The sequence below is a fragment of the Microcebus murinus genome, chromosome 4 (genome assembly GCF_040939455.1).
Source record: "Microcebus murinus isolate Inina chromosome 4, M.murinus_Inina_mat1.0, whole genome shotgun sequence".
In the NCBI taxonomy this organism is placed as follows: Eukaryota; Metazoa; Chordata; class Mammalia; order Primates; family Cheirogaleidae; genus Microcebus; species Microcebus murinus.
This window is the reverse complement of record NC_134107.1, coordinates 30,298,628-30,312,438: the sequence shown is the minus strand read 5'-3', so window position 1 is coordinate 30,312,438 and position 13,811 is coordinate 30,298,628. Positions and strand designations below refer to the sequence as shown.

At 39.5% G+C, this 13,811-nt stretch overlaps 1 protein-coding gene across 5 annotated transcripts in view; it reads left to right on the top strand.

The window, feature by feature from the left end:
- The window catches only part of TRIM44 (tripartite motif containing 44), a 120,377-nt gene that overhangs the window by 14,836 nt on the left and 91,730 nt on the right, over positions 1-13,811 (top strand). For all 5 annotated transcript variants that reach the window (XM_076002029.1, XM_012738761.2, XM_012738760.2 and 2 more), the window contains exon 2: positions 11,510-11,587. In XM_076002029.1, coding sequence (XP_075858144.1) covers positions 11,510-11,587 — 78 coding nt within the window. The remainder of the gene's footprint in view (positions 1-11,509; positions 11,588-13,811) is intronic.

Here is a 13,811-nt window from a genome sequence, read left to right as displayed (position 1 = left end):
TTGATCCTCAATACAGCTCCCCAATAAGCTGTGTTTTTATGATTCTCATTTTACAGATGAGGAAACTGATACTCAAAGAAGTTGAGTTTTGCCAAAGATTACTCAGCTAATAAGTGGAAAGACTGGGATTTGAATCCAGGGCTGACACCAAAGTGCATATTCTTTCCACCATTCCATTTTGCCTTTACTCATTTAATTATTTCCACTCACATGTAAGCTTTCTTAGTTGTACTGACATGTTCTCCTAATGTTTACTATCTGTATGAAGGTATTTAATAGATAAATACTTTCTGAATATCCTAAAACTATTTTTCCTCTTCTCTCTGAAGTTTTCTTCCTATATATTTTTTACAGAGTATTTTGATTAGTGACAGATTCTTTTGTTCATTTTGTTATTCAGCACTCCTCTAGATCAGTACCTGATACCTAGTAGTCACTCACTATATTTTTAAATTAATAATAATACCAAATAAATTATTGGCTTTGTAATCTGTGTATTTATGAAATTTATTGAAAATTTAGCACGTACCAGGTTTTATACTATAAACTTTCTACACATTAGTGCATTTGATTTTTACCACAATTCTTTGAGTATAGTATTTATTAAGATACGTTTATTGTTTGAAGTTAGTGGCATGATTGCTTTTCTTTTGATCTATTCATTCACTCAACATGTCTTTATTGAAGGCTTAAAATGTGCCAGGTAGAGTATTTTGGGCTGTAAGGAACCTAATAATAAACAATTCTAAGTCACAGAATTTATATTCTTTGAGCAAAACAGATAGTAAACAAATAATAAATAATATTTCAAATAATGATAAGTGCTATGAATAACCTAGGAAAGAAGTTAGGGACTGGGGTGTGGGAATGAGAGGGAGGCTGTTTAAGCAGCGGTTCCCAACCTTTTTGGCACCAGGGACTGGTTTAATGGAAGACAATTTTTCCATGGACGGGGGTGGGGGTGGGGGGGCAGGTTTTGAGATGATTCAAGCATAACATTTATTGTGCACTTTATTTCTGTTATTACTATTATATTGTAATATATAATGAAATAATTATACAACTCACCATAATGTGGAATCAGTGGGAGTCCTAGCTTTTTTTCCCCTGCAATTAGTCCCATCTGGGGGTGATAGGAGACAGTGACACCCAGAGTGTGTTGCTTCAGTCCAGTCTACTCCATAATCTTGTTTCAGTTGCCATCGGTGCAGAAAATCCTTCTTCACAAAGATAGGATGTTGGAAATAGAAGCAGGCTTTTCAGTGCTTTTGTGGCAATCTCAGGATATTCCACCTTGTCTTTAATCAAGATGTATGGAGATTTGAAGTTGTCTCAAACATACTTTTAAGGCCACTGTCATTTGCAATCTCAAGCAGTTGATCCTCTTTTAGCACGGACAAAGTCGACTCACCTGGTTTATTAACAAATGGGTCGCAGATCATTGCTTCCCAGTTCAGGGGTCTTTTGTGGTTGGGAAGTAATGCTCAAACTCTTTTGAAAGCTAAGATAGATAATCATGCACCAGCTGGGAGAAGAAGGCCCTGGCTCAGTCTATTTCAAACTCTCTGCTAATGTTTGAAACATATCAAAAATCCCAATGTTCACTCATCGCTCCCATAATTCCAGTTTGGCTTGGAATGCAGCCACTTTATCTGCTGACTTGAACACAGTTGTCGCTTTCTCCTGAAGTGGCAGATTGAGTTCGTTGAGCAGGTCAAATGTGTCACACAAGTAAGCAAGTTTGAGACCCATTCTGTGTCACTAAAGTGTGCTGCCAGTGGAGACTGTTTTTCAGAAAGAAATCTCTGGAGCAGCTCTCGCATCTCAAAAATTCTGCTCAGTGATCCACCTTTAGGAAGCCATCTTACATCTGTGTATAAAAGATGTATGTGCTCTGTATCCATCTCCTCACAGAGTTGCACAAACAGACATGATTTAAAGGCATGTAGTTTAATGTGGTTGATAATTTTAATCACATTTTGCAAAACATTGTTTAGTTCAGGTGACATTTTCCGGCTAGCCAGCAATTCTCTGTGGATGACACAGTGTGTAGACTCATGTTCGGAAGCAACCTCTTTGACTTGAGTAGTGAAACCAGAAAGCTGTCCAGTCATGGCAACTGCTCCATCTGCGCATATACCAACTATATGTAATCATTCAAAGACTTGAATAGTTCTGCAGCTGTGGTGTTGGTTGGCAACAAAAGTGCACGTAACATATCCTCTTACACATTCTCCTGAAAAATGTATCAAACAAAAACAAGCATTGTTGCCTTCTTGACAACATTGGTAGACTTATCAACCTTGTTGCATGCTATGGTGACTCATTAATCCTCACTATTGTGCTTTAGTATCCTCTGCTATCTCATCAGTTTTTCTAGTTGTGGTGCTAGCCAAAAGAGGAACACATGCCACCTTTTGAACTGTAGCCTCTCCTAAAAGTTCATGGCAAATGTCCTTAGCAGCAGTCAGGATCAACTCTTCACCGATATTAAAGGGCTTCTTAGCTTTAGCAATGTGGTTAGCCACTAAGAATGATCTGTCAGTGCAGACACATTTGATGAAGTGGTGGCCTTCAATAATTGCTTCTGTACTTTGTGTTTTTTTCTTTTGAAAAACTCCAAAAGCTTTTTAATGCAGGGTGCTTGGTCTCCATGTGGTGAAGCAGTTTTGAAGGTTTCGTGGCTTCATGGGATAGCTGGTTGCTGCTTATTTAGAAAATGGGCTTGGAGAATGTGAATCACCTGTTGCAATAAACCTGTAATTTAAGTAGGACTCTTGGTATTTTCTTTTAAATGCAGATTTCATTTTGTTGACAGTCTTAAGAGTCTTCTGCTATCTCATCCTTGGGTCTTTTCCCCCTTTTCAAGGAGCTCTCCAGCAATGTTTGTTTTTTACTCATTTTTGCTAGGGTTAGCTTATGGAATTACCAAAACTGTGACTGAGACAAGTGTGTGGTACAGGAAAGAGGCATGGACAGAAGTGGTAAATAAAATAAGTATCAGATTCTGACTTAAAGCCTACCACCAGATGCAGCTGTACAATTGAAGTGCATCGACTCACTTGCCACTTTACAGCCTGCCACTAGATGCAGCTTAATTGTCACTTGCCACTCACTGACGGGGTTTTGATATGAGTCTGCAAGCAATTGATTTATTATGGTCTCTGTGCAGTCAAACCTCTCTGCTAATGATAATCTGTATTTGCAACCACCCCCCAGTGCTATCATCACTGCCTCAGCTGCACCTCAGATCATCAGGCATTAGATTCTCATAAAGAGCACGCAACCTGGATCCCTTGCTTGCCCAGTTTACAGTTGGGTAATGTTCCTATGAGAATCTGATGCCGCTACTGATTTGATAGGAGGTGGAACTCGGGCCGTGATGTGAGCAATGGGGAGTGGCTGTAAATACAGATGAAGCTTCACTAGCTCTCAGGCCGGTTGCTCACCTCCTCCTATGTGGCCCAGTTCCTAACAGGCCACAGACTGGTACCGGACTGCAGCCTGGGGTGGGGACCACACTGTTTAAGAATCTGAAAAGGACTCTTTTGAGCTAGTGACCTGGGTGTAGTTAGAGCCAGTGATGAGAAGATCTGGGGGCATTGGTTTAAGTTGGGGAAATAGTTGAGTATAAAGTCCTGAGATGGAACAACCTTCTGAGGGGATAAAAAGAATGTCTGGAATATGAGTAAGGGCAGGGTGGAGGAGTGAGTAGTAGATGATGTCATATTATTGGGTAGGCCATGATAAGGATTTTGGATTTTGTTTTAAATAGCTATAGACTATTTACGCAAGGGAATAAGTAATCTTATTTATGTTCTTAAAACTTCACTCTGGTTCCTGTGTGGGAAATGGACTGTAAGATAGATAGCAAGAGTGGGAGCAGTATTGCTGCTTGTACTAGATTGGGAGTAGAATGGTGAAGAATCTTTGTCAACCGGAGATGGTATTTATTTTAGAATTAGGTCTAAAAAGGCTTACTGATAGATTTTCTCAGACCCAAGAATGATTTTGGGTCTAAGCAACTAAAGGTGGTGGCCTATGATAGGAGTGGGTTTGGAGTTGGAAAATGAAATAATGTGAATAAGATGGTAAAGATTTTTATACATGGGATAGTGGTCCTAACATTTAGTTTCGTTTCCTTTTGAAATGTATTCCATCTTCTAATCCTTTTCCACTGTTTCTCCCAAACAAGACCTTTTTGTAAAAATGACAGAGTTGGATTGCTATTTTTTTTAAGCGTGGTATCAGCAAAAGGCCAGTGGGATAGGAAGTAAAACAGCCCCAAACAGACAGCCAGTATTCTTTCTGAATTCAACATCTTCTGATGCTTTGTAATATAGAATTCAGCATTTAGGAGCCAGTTTAGGATATTTAGTATATTACGTGATTTTATATTTACATTTTTGCTAACACTTGATTTTTCTTTTGGATGCCCAGCTGGTTATTGGCATTAGACTAGACCGACTTCCATAAAAGTGCAAAGGTTGTCAAGAAATACTTTTTCCTGTTCTGATGCCACTTTACCTACCATATTCCACCTTTGTTTCTGCCCCCTTGCCCATTTTTAAAAGATGTTTACATTAGAATGAACTCTGCTATTTCTTTGTTTTGGGGTGAATGGATATGTGTATATCAAGGATTCTGCCCTCCTTTGAAGAAAGACATCTCAATTTCTTGGTATTCAAAAATGAGGGAACTTAGAGGTAGAAAACTTTCAAAGAGAGTTGCTTCCATGGGTAGTAACTTCAGACATCTATCAGAAAGGTAATGTAAATGAAAGAAGCAAACTAAGGTTACTGTGGCAAGCTGGAGAGAGCTTGGTTTGCCTAAAGGGAATAGCTGCTACTCACCTTCAGCCAATTTCTGGTATATGGGGATGAGAGTCCAGTACAATCATACCCTTTAGATTTTCAAAAGAAGCTAGAAATCTGTATTATGTCATATCTCCTGATTTTTAATTGCTGGCAACCATTCCACTGGGAATTTTAAGTGTGTGGGGTAACACTCTAAAAGCTAAAGAAAATAGTTGGGTAGGCTGCAGGCTGCGCTGCATATTTATAGCTTCTGATCAGGCCCATCTTCCTCCTGTATAGATGGAGAAACAAAAACCCAGAGATGTAAAATGACTTTCCCAAGCTCACATAGCAGTGACTGGCAGAACTAGGAATAGAACCTGGGTGTCCTTTCTCTTTGTGTAATTCTCTTTACACTAGGAATGCTAAATTTTTGGGAGAATCTGAGGAAAGCTAATGTCTCTTTCCTTAGAATAGTGCATGTATGGCCCAAGTTTTGCAGATTTCATACCCCTTGAAATCCATACATGAATACCAAGTAAAAAAATCCTCTCTTGTACCTACTGGTTCATGTGTTTGCAGTGTAAAATGAACAGGCCCCAGGACTACACATAGGCAAACTCATGGAAAGAAGCAGGAGCCCTGGGTCCCCCATTTCTACCTCTCTCATTCTTTTCCTTTCTCCTTCCCTCCCTGCCCTCCTGGCCATATGCCAGACCTTTTTTTTTTTTAACCAAATCTTAATTATGCAACAAATACACATAAGTCTAAAACCCTTCTATTACTATCCCTAATTCCAGTCCCAGCAATAATTGCTTTTCTGATCTTTCGTATACATATATATCACACATAGAAAATAATAGCTTTGTGGTTTTTTAAAAAAATTAATTACATTTATTATATATAAATACTATTTTGCAAGTTTTTTTGTTTTTTTTTTTATTTATGTCTTTGGAAACATGCTTGTTCAGTTTTTTGTTTTTTTTTTTTATTTCGGCATATTGTGGGGGTACAGATTTTAAGGTTTCAATAAATGCCCATTTCCCCCCCTCCCCCCAAAAGTCTGAGTCTCCATCATGACCATCCCCAGATGGTGCACTTCTCACTCATTAAGCATTAAATAGTATGTCTTGCCTTATAGCCAGGTACCTATAGATCTATTTCATTCTTTTTATTTGCTATGTCATAATTTCATAGTTTGTTAGCCACCCACTATTGATGAATGCTTAGGTTGTTTACAGTTTTATAGCATTACAAGCAATGCTGTAATAAATACTTTTGTGCGTGCTTTCTTGACACATGTGCTAGTGTTTCTCAAGGGGAAACGAGAAGTGGACTTGACTTGCTAGGTATGTGATTTTAGCGTAGCATTATCATTTTACACATCCATCAGCAACATATGGATGTCCCCAATTTGCCCAAAGCCCCTTAACACTTGCTTTTATTAGATTCACATTTTTTCAGTCTGACAGATAAGAAATGATATCTTAATTATGTGTAAGTTTGAGCATCTTTTGATATGTTTATGAGCCATTTCACATTTCTACTATGTTCATATTTTTTTGTTGAGATTTCCTTTGTGCTTATTTGGCTTTTTCTTACTGATTTATAGAAACTCTTTGTGTTTCTTGTATGTGTGTATTCTTGATAACAATCTCTTCTGTTGTATATATAAATCTTTTGCATTTGGATCTTTCTGATCCTGGTTTTGCCACTAACTAGCTCTGATTTTGGGGACATCATTGTCAAAGCCATTTTTCTCCATTGTGAAGTGAGAATACACTACCTCTTAGTTATTGTGTTGTTGTGAAATGCCAGTGAAAGAGAATATGAACTCTGTGATTTTGGGGTTTCTCATTTGAGTTTCACCAGCCATTTTTCTCAGCTTTAAAGTGAGAAGAGAATACACTTCTTTTTAGGGTTATTGTGAAATACCAGTGAAAGCATATGAAAGTGCTTTGGAAAGTAAAGAATACCTTCAAGTGTAAAGCTTTTTCCTTTCTTTGGTTTTATTTTGACTCATACCTGAGAGCTGGCTCTTGTGAAGCATCCCATGCAGATTAATCAAATTCTGAGGGGTGGTGTCACAACATAGCACTTGTCTCTTTTTCTTCTACACTCTCTTGGGGGAGGAAAGAAGTACATAAACAAAATCTGCTCATGCTGAACTCCTGCGTTCATGGAATGCACTGGGTGGGATGGAGGTGGAGAAGTACGGATATCATAAGAATCCCACCTCTTCATTAGTCACGGTGCTTGTCCCAAGGATTGACATAATAGAATCTGGCCATCTATGAAACCAAATGTCAACAAGGTTAGAATTAGCCTGCCTTTTGTTACAGTCCACTACTCAATTAGAACATGAATTTCGGGGGGAGAGGGGCATGGGCAATATATGTAAGCTTAATGCTTGTAACCCCATAATACACTAAAATAAAAAAAAAAAGAACATGAGTTTCAAAGGCAGCTGGTTTGTTCTATCAATTAGGGAACATATGAGGGTTTAATGCCCATTCTGGTTACCTTTTTGACTAGTGACTGCCCTCAGCAAACAATTAACTGAAACATGGTGCCATACTATGGTTAGGGGATACTCATGCTCAGATACCTCCCTTAGACCCAGACAACCTGTGTCCCTGCCCTATATCCTATGCTGTATGTGTGTGTGTGTGAGATGTGAGTGAGAGAGACAGAGACAGACAGGGTCTTGCTCTGTCTCCCGGCCTAGAGTGCAGTGGCTTTATCATAGCTTACTACATCCCCAACTCCTGGGCTCAGGTGATCTTCCTGCCTCAGCCTCCTGAATAGCTGGAACTACAGGTGCACATCACTACGCCTGGCCAATTTTTCTATTTTTTCTAGAGACAGGGCCTTGCTCTTGCTCAGGCTGGTCTAAAACTCCTGGCTTCAAGCACTCCTCCCATGTTGGCCTCCCAAAGTGCTAGGATTACATGCGTGAGCCACTGTGCCTATCATGTCCTGTGCTATTTTGAAGGTCCCTCCTGTGGCCATGTCTGCCCCTTTGTAGACCGCACTCCAGGTATCTAGGACCTGGAGGTCCTAGAGGTCCTAGAGGACCTGAGCCTGCTTCTAGGGCCTGCAGAGTCTGTCTGCCTGAAGATGGATCAAGCCATTGGACTCTACCCATGAAATATGTATCCCTAGGTTTCAGGTGTGGCTAAAGGGTGACTGAGGGGTGTTTTAAGAGCTTGAGCATACTAGTTTGAACACCTGTGCATAAGGCCTCTTGGGGTGCAGGAAGGGACTGGAGTGTGGGAAAAGCAACAGGGAGGTGGATTTGGGTTAGAGTCCTCCATTTGGACTCTTGCCCCAGCTCTGCAGCTGTCATGTTAGGGTGAGGTTTACCCAGAGGAAACTCTCCCTTTTCACCAACTGCTTATTTTATGTTTTTTGTTTTTTTTTTTCTTTCTTAAAGCTATTGGGGAAGGTTTTCTTCACCACTCATTTAGAGACTGCATGTAGCAGGCTCAACATAGAGTCCAATTAATCTTGCTGAATAATTCACAGAGTGGGTTGGGAGGTGGGACAGGTGAGTTTCCTGAAGGGAGGTGCTCTTCAGGTGTCTCTCCTTTGTTTCTCCCCTGGGTAGGTGATGCTGCTGATGCTTTGTGAAAAGGAGGAAGAATTTTGCTGACACACTGAATTTTTATGAAAGAAAGCTAAGAGTTCCCTTATCTCTCTCCACAAGGCACATCTGCCTGCAGACAGGCTGTCTGCTTCTTAGGGATTCCTTCGTCATCGTTTTATTTCTTTTCTGAAGGTTTTAAGGCACAGTTTGGTGCATTCCTTTCTGTTCTCCAAAGCTGGGGGGAAGTCTATACATCAGGGCTCTTGCTGAAGAGCTTAAAATGGGTGCTGGCAGCTGGGATGTGGGGAAAGAGAGCTTTCCAGGGACAAGTGACCCGCTCATTCAGCCAATGAGAAGCAGGGTAGAGTAATGATATCACCAGACAGGCTTTATTGTCTGATCATCTCATAAAAGCAGCATTGTGTCTGGCAACTTAACCCTTTTTTGGATATTTCAGGTCTCACCCACACCCTGGTATGTGACCTCTAGATTCCTTTTTCCAGCTGTCTGCTGTGAGATCACAGAGATTAAAGACTTAAATTAGTAGAGAATTTAAGGGAATTGTAAACAATCATTTTAAAAAATGGAAATTATTAAAATATAGAAATACAGTTAACATGGAAATGTGATCTAAGCTGTGTCTGGAGAGCACATCTAAAGTGGATATTGGTCATAGTCATGTTACATTTTGAGTTTTTACTGTGTAGACTTGGGAGGCAAGGGAGGTCAGAGGGAAAAAAAGATTAGCCTTTAGTATATTTTAATCCATACAGTGAGGTCTTAACTATTTCCTGTTTTGGAAGAATTGAAATTTTTTCTGCAAATTTGGAAAGTATGTTATCGCTCATTCAGGGGCCAATTTTGAGTAGGAGCTATTTGTAGTGTTTGTTTATTCTTGTATTTCTTTATTGTTCCTTCCCCCATAAAAATGACAGTGATTTTACTTCTTTTTTTTTTTTTTTTTTTTGAGACAGAGTCTCACTTTATTGCCCAGGCTAGAGTAAGTGCCGTGGCGTCAGTCTAGCTCACAGCAACCTCAAACTGCTGGCTCAAGCAATCCTCCTGCCTCAGCCTCCCAAGTAGCTGGGACTACAGGCATTCGCCACCATGCCCGGCTAATTTTTTGTATATATGTATTAGTTGGCCAATTAATTTCTTTCTATTTATAGTAGAGACGGGGTCTCGCTCTTGCTGGTTTCGAACTCCTGACCTCGAGCAATCCGCCTGCCTCGGCCTCCCAGAGAGCTAGGATTACAGGCGTGAGCCACCGCGCCCGGCCTTGATTTTACTTCTTGTTGCTTCCTTTACCTCGCTGGTGAAATGAATGGTCCTACTCTCTCCCATTAAGTTGTTGAGATAAGAAAATTAACCTGTGATTTTTAGATTGTGTTACACACATGTAATATCTTATTATTAAGGCATTCATGTCTTAAGATTGTATGTTCATTAATTCATTCATTTGTTCAGATTTTGTATAACATGTTTTTGATGCTGGGCACAAGGGATACAGAGAGAGAAAAGATGTAGTTCAACCCTTAAGGAACTTAAAGCACCATGAGGGAGACAGACGATAATAATAAAACTGTCTCATACTTCCTATTGTGTTTACCATGTGCCAGGTCCTGTTCTAAGCACCTTGACATATATTAACTCATTTAATTTTACTACAGCCTTATGAAATAGGTACTGTTATTACTACTCCATTTTACAGATAAAGAAATTGAGACACAGAGAGGCTAAGTGACTTGCCTGAGGTCACACAGCTAGAGGTAGATTTGGGATTTGAATCCAGGCAATGGGGCTCTGTAATCTGCTTTAAATCTGACCTGACCAGTAGTCACTAGCCACATGTATCTTTGTAGCACTTGTAATGTGGCTAGTTTAAATTGAATTGGGCTATAATTGTGAAATACATACTAGATTTCAAAGACCTAGTATGAAAAAACATATAAAATATCTCATGTTGAAATTCCTTGTTGCAATAATATTTTGGATATACTGAGTTAAATATATCAGAATTAATTTCACTTTTTTATTGTAGCTACTAGAAAACTTAAAATTACATATGGCTTGCATGCGGGCTCACATTATGCTTTATTGGACTGTGCTACTCTAAATCATTACATTGAAATGATAATAGCATGTGATATTTTCTTAAGAAATTTTTTTGGAGACAGGGTCTCACTCTGTCACCCAGGCTGGAGGAGTACAGTGATATGATCATAGTTTACTACAGTCTGGAACTCCTAGGCTCAAGTGATCTGCCCCGGCCTCCCTCCCAAGTAACCAGGACTACAGGTGCACACCATCATGCCTGGCTAATTTTTAAATTTTTTGTAGAGACAAAGTCTCACTATGTTGTTTGGGCTAGTCTCGAATTCCTAGCCTCAATCTATCCTCCCAAGGTGCTAGGATTATAGGTGTGAGCTATCACACCCAGCCATGTAATTTTTGAGCACTATGTGCTATATAATACCTTTACAAACACTATTTCAATTAAGACTCAGAAAAGCCCTATTTATTATCCCTATTTTATAGAAGGGGTAGAAGGTTTTGAGAAATTTAGTAATTTGCCTGAGATTAATCAGCTAGTAAATGATGGACCTCAAATTTGAGACTATTTATTTCTGACTCAAAAAACCTGTGTTCTTAATTAGCACACTGTAATCCTGTTTCCAATTGAATCTCAAGGTATTTTCTTTGTTTTAATTTTCCTGAGAATATTTAATATTGAATACTTCTATATCTGACATGCTAAAGGTTCAAAATGAAATTTACTAGGCTGTAACATAGACATCCTGGATGGAAATCTCTTTTGCAGAGCCTCAGCCCTCAGTCAGTGCCAGCACAGTTGAGCCTGAGATGAAGCAGTGAGTCGGCCTGCACAAATTACATTTAATTTTCATTCCATATAGTTCTCTCAGGTCACTGGGCAATTTATGTCCTGACCCTCTTGTTCATAGAGAAAGGGAAGAGGGGCAATGCAGCTCTCTTTAGTTGTTTAGTTTTCTTGGCTGATAAGAAGAAAAAATTGCTTTCTATTTCATTGTCCTTTGAAATGCTATTTGTGTTTAAGAGAGCAAGAAAATGCTGTCTAGTGACCCCTGAATTTTCTTTCTTCTAGAGCAAAGACTCAGGTGGACTGAAGGCAGCTATGATAGAGTTGGTGGAAAGGTTAAAGTTCAAGAGCTCAGACCCTAAGGTAAGTATTGTTTTGTAATTGATTAGGTGTTAGTACCCCAAGCATTTTATTCTCCTTGAGCTAAATTTGAGGGGTGTTAATGTTCACCTATCTGAACATTGCGTTAAGATCTAATTAAGCCTGCCCATCAAAAATAATGTTCTAATATGCCTGGAGATATAAGTCATCTATTTTTCTCCTTCTCTGTTTTATGACTTACAACACATAATCATTAATTGTTTTCCCTGAACTGGAGACAAGTGCGTTTTTAATCTTCCTTTACTGGGCCTTTGAGAGTTCGGTCCTTTGTGTCCATTAAATCTAGCCAAAGGCATCTGAGATACTGTTCAGCTTAAAGCTGGGGGCTGGAACAGGATCCAGACCCATCCAGTTTGTCTTCAGCATTAGCATCTAGTCTCTCCCCCACTTATAGGAGCCAGCTGCCACAGAGAATGCTTTTGTCCTCACAACCTGGAGTCTGGTTTGTGAAATAGCTTAAGCATCCTAGCTTTTTTTCAAGATGTTAGGGGCTGGAGGGTTGATATTCTGGGAGATGCCATACCAGGGTGGGGGTGGACTTGGAACTGAACATGCCAGGTTGTGGGGTGGCGGGGGGAGAATTATGACTAACAGACTCCCTTCTCCTTCCTACCCAGACACTTACTGTGGTACTACCTGGTATTGGGTCAGCTGGCTCTGCTTCAGACTCAAAGCCTCTCACAATTAAATAGGGAAAGGAGCATGATTTTATTTTACTTTGAGTGTCTTTTTTTTTTGTACATTATTTATAAGGGGAATGGGACTGATACTTATTTCCTGAGCATCTTACTGAGAGCAAGGTACTGTGTTAGGAGCCTTACATAATTGTGCTAATACATAATGAAATTTTAACCACTTTTAAGTGTAAATTTCAGTGGCATTAAGTACATTCACATTGTGGTACAACCACCTTTTCATTATTCCAAACTGAAACTCTTTACCCTCTAGCTCCTCATTTCCTCTCTCCCCCTGTATACTTTTTGATTACAGTAACAACCCTGTAAAGTAGCTTATTATTCCTATTTTATCAATAAGGACATTGAAACTTAGAGAGGTAGAGTCATTTACTCCAAATCTGGTTTAAAGTAGAGGTGAGATTAAAACGTTGACTCCAGTGCCTGTACTCTTTCTTCTATGTCATGTTGCAAGCCAAGCACTGGATTTTATCTCCTTTCTGCCATATAATCACATTGTGCCTCAGTTTTCTAAGTTGAAACACTATATGAGGCATGGCCACAGAGAGTGACAGGCTCTTCAAAAGGTGACTGCAGCCACCAATCTACAAAATAATTTTCCCTTCATATGACATTGAAAGTATGGGGGCATTGATAATATCTCTTGTCTTCTGGTATAGTTAAGGTTTCAGAAGTAGAGAGTATCTTGATAGATAGGAAATATTAGGGTAACCTTTATCAACTTTCCTAGCTTAAAGTAGGAGGACCTCTGGTAAAAGTAGTTTTTCCTTTAGTAAAGATGAACCAATTATTAAAGGTTCCTGAAAGCTTTTTTTATAAGTTTCTCTGATTTCTGGGGCAATAGCCTATGCTGAGAGAGACACTGTATTTTCTGTTTCTGCCACACCGGTGTGCTTCTTGTAATCAGAAGGGCAGCGAAGAGGGAGAGGATGTGTACAAATAACACTAAGTGGCCTCTGTGTATGACGGTAATACAGGTAGAGTGCTTTGAGATCCTTTGTGAATGTATGGAGTGATTCTGATGGGAAAATTGCCAGAAATGAAAGAATTGAGTGGTCCCATGGGAGGAACCCATGGAAGCCTCAGGGTTTTTCCCTGATGCATGATAAGTTAAAGGATATTTGTATGGACCTGACTTGATCTTGGATATGTGGGTACACACACCTCTCTTTTACCTTCTCTTTATCTTATCCTGGATCATTTCCCACCAACCTATTTTATTTTCAAGCCACTTCTTAGTCTACCACGTGCATATGCTGTATGTATTTTGGAGCCAGCCTGAAGAAGGGTGAACATAATTGCAGAATGACTGCTAGGTCAAGAAGGGGGGAGGGTGAAAAATGGGTGACTTAAATGTATATAATTTCTGCAACAAAGAAAATTTTTCTGAAGGTAAATTGGTATCTTTTAAGAGACCCTTAAGTTTTTAGTGTGTTCTGTTTTTTCTGCAGAACTCCACCATACCCTGTTTGAGTTGGCCTATTTAAAAAGCACAGAATCTCTCAGGCTTT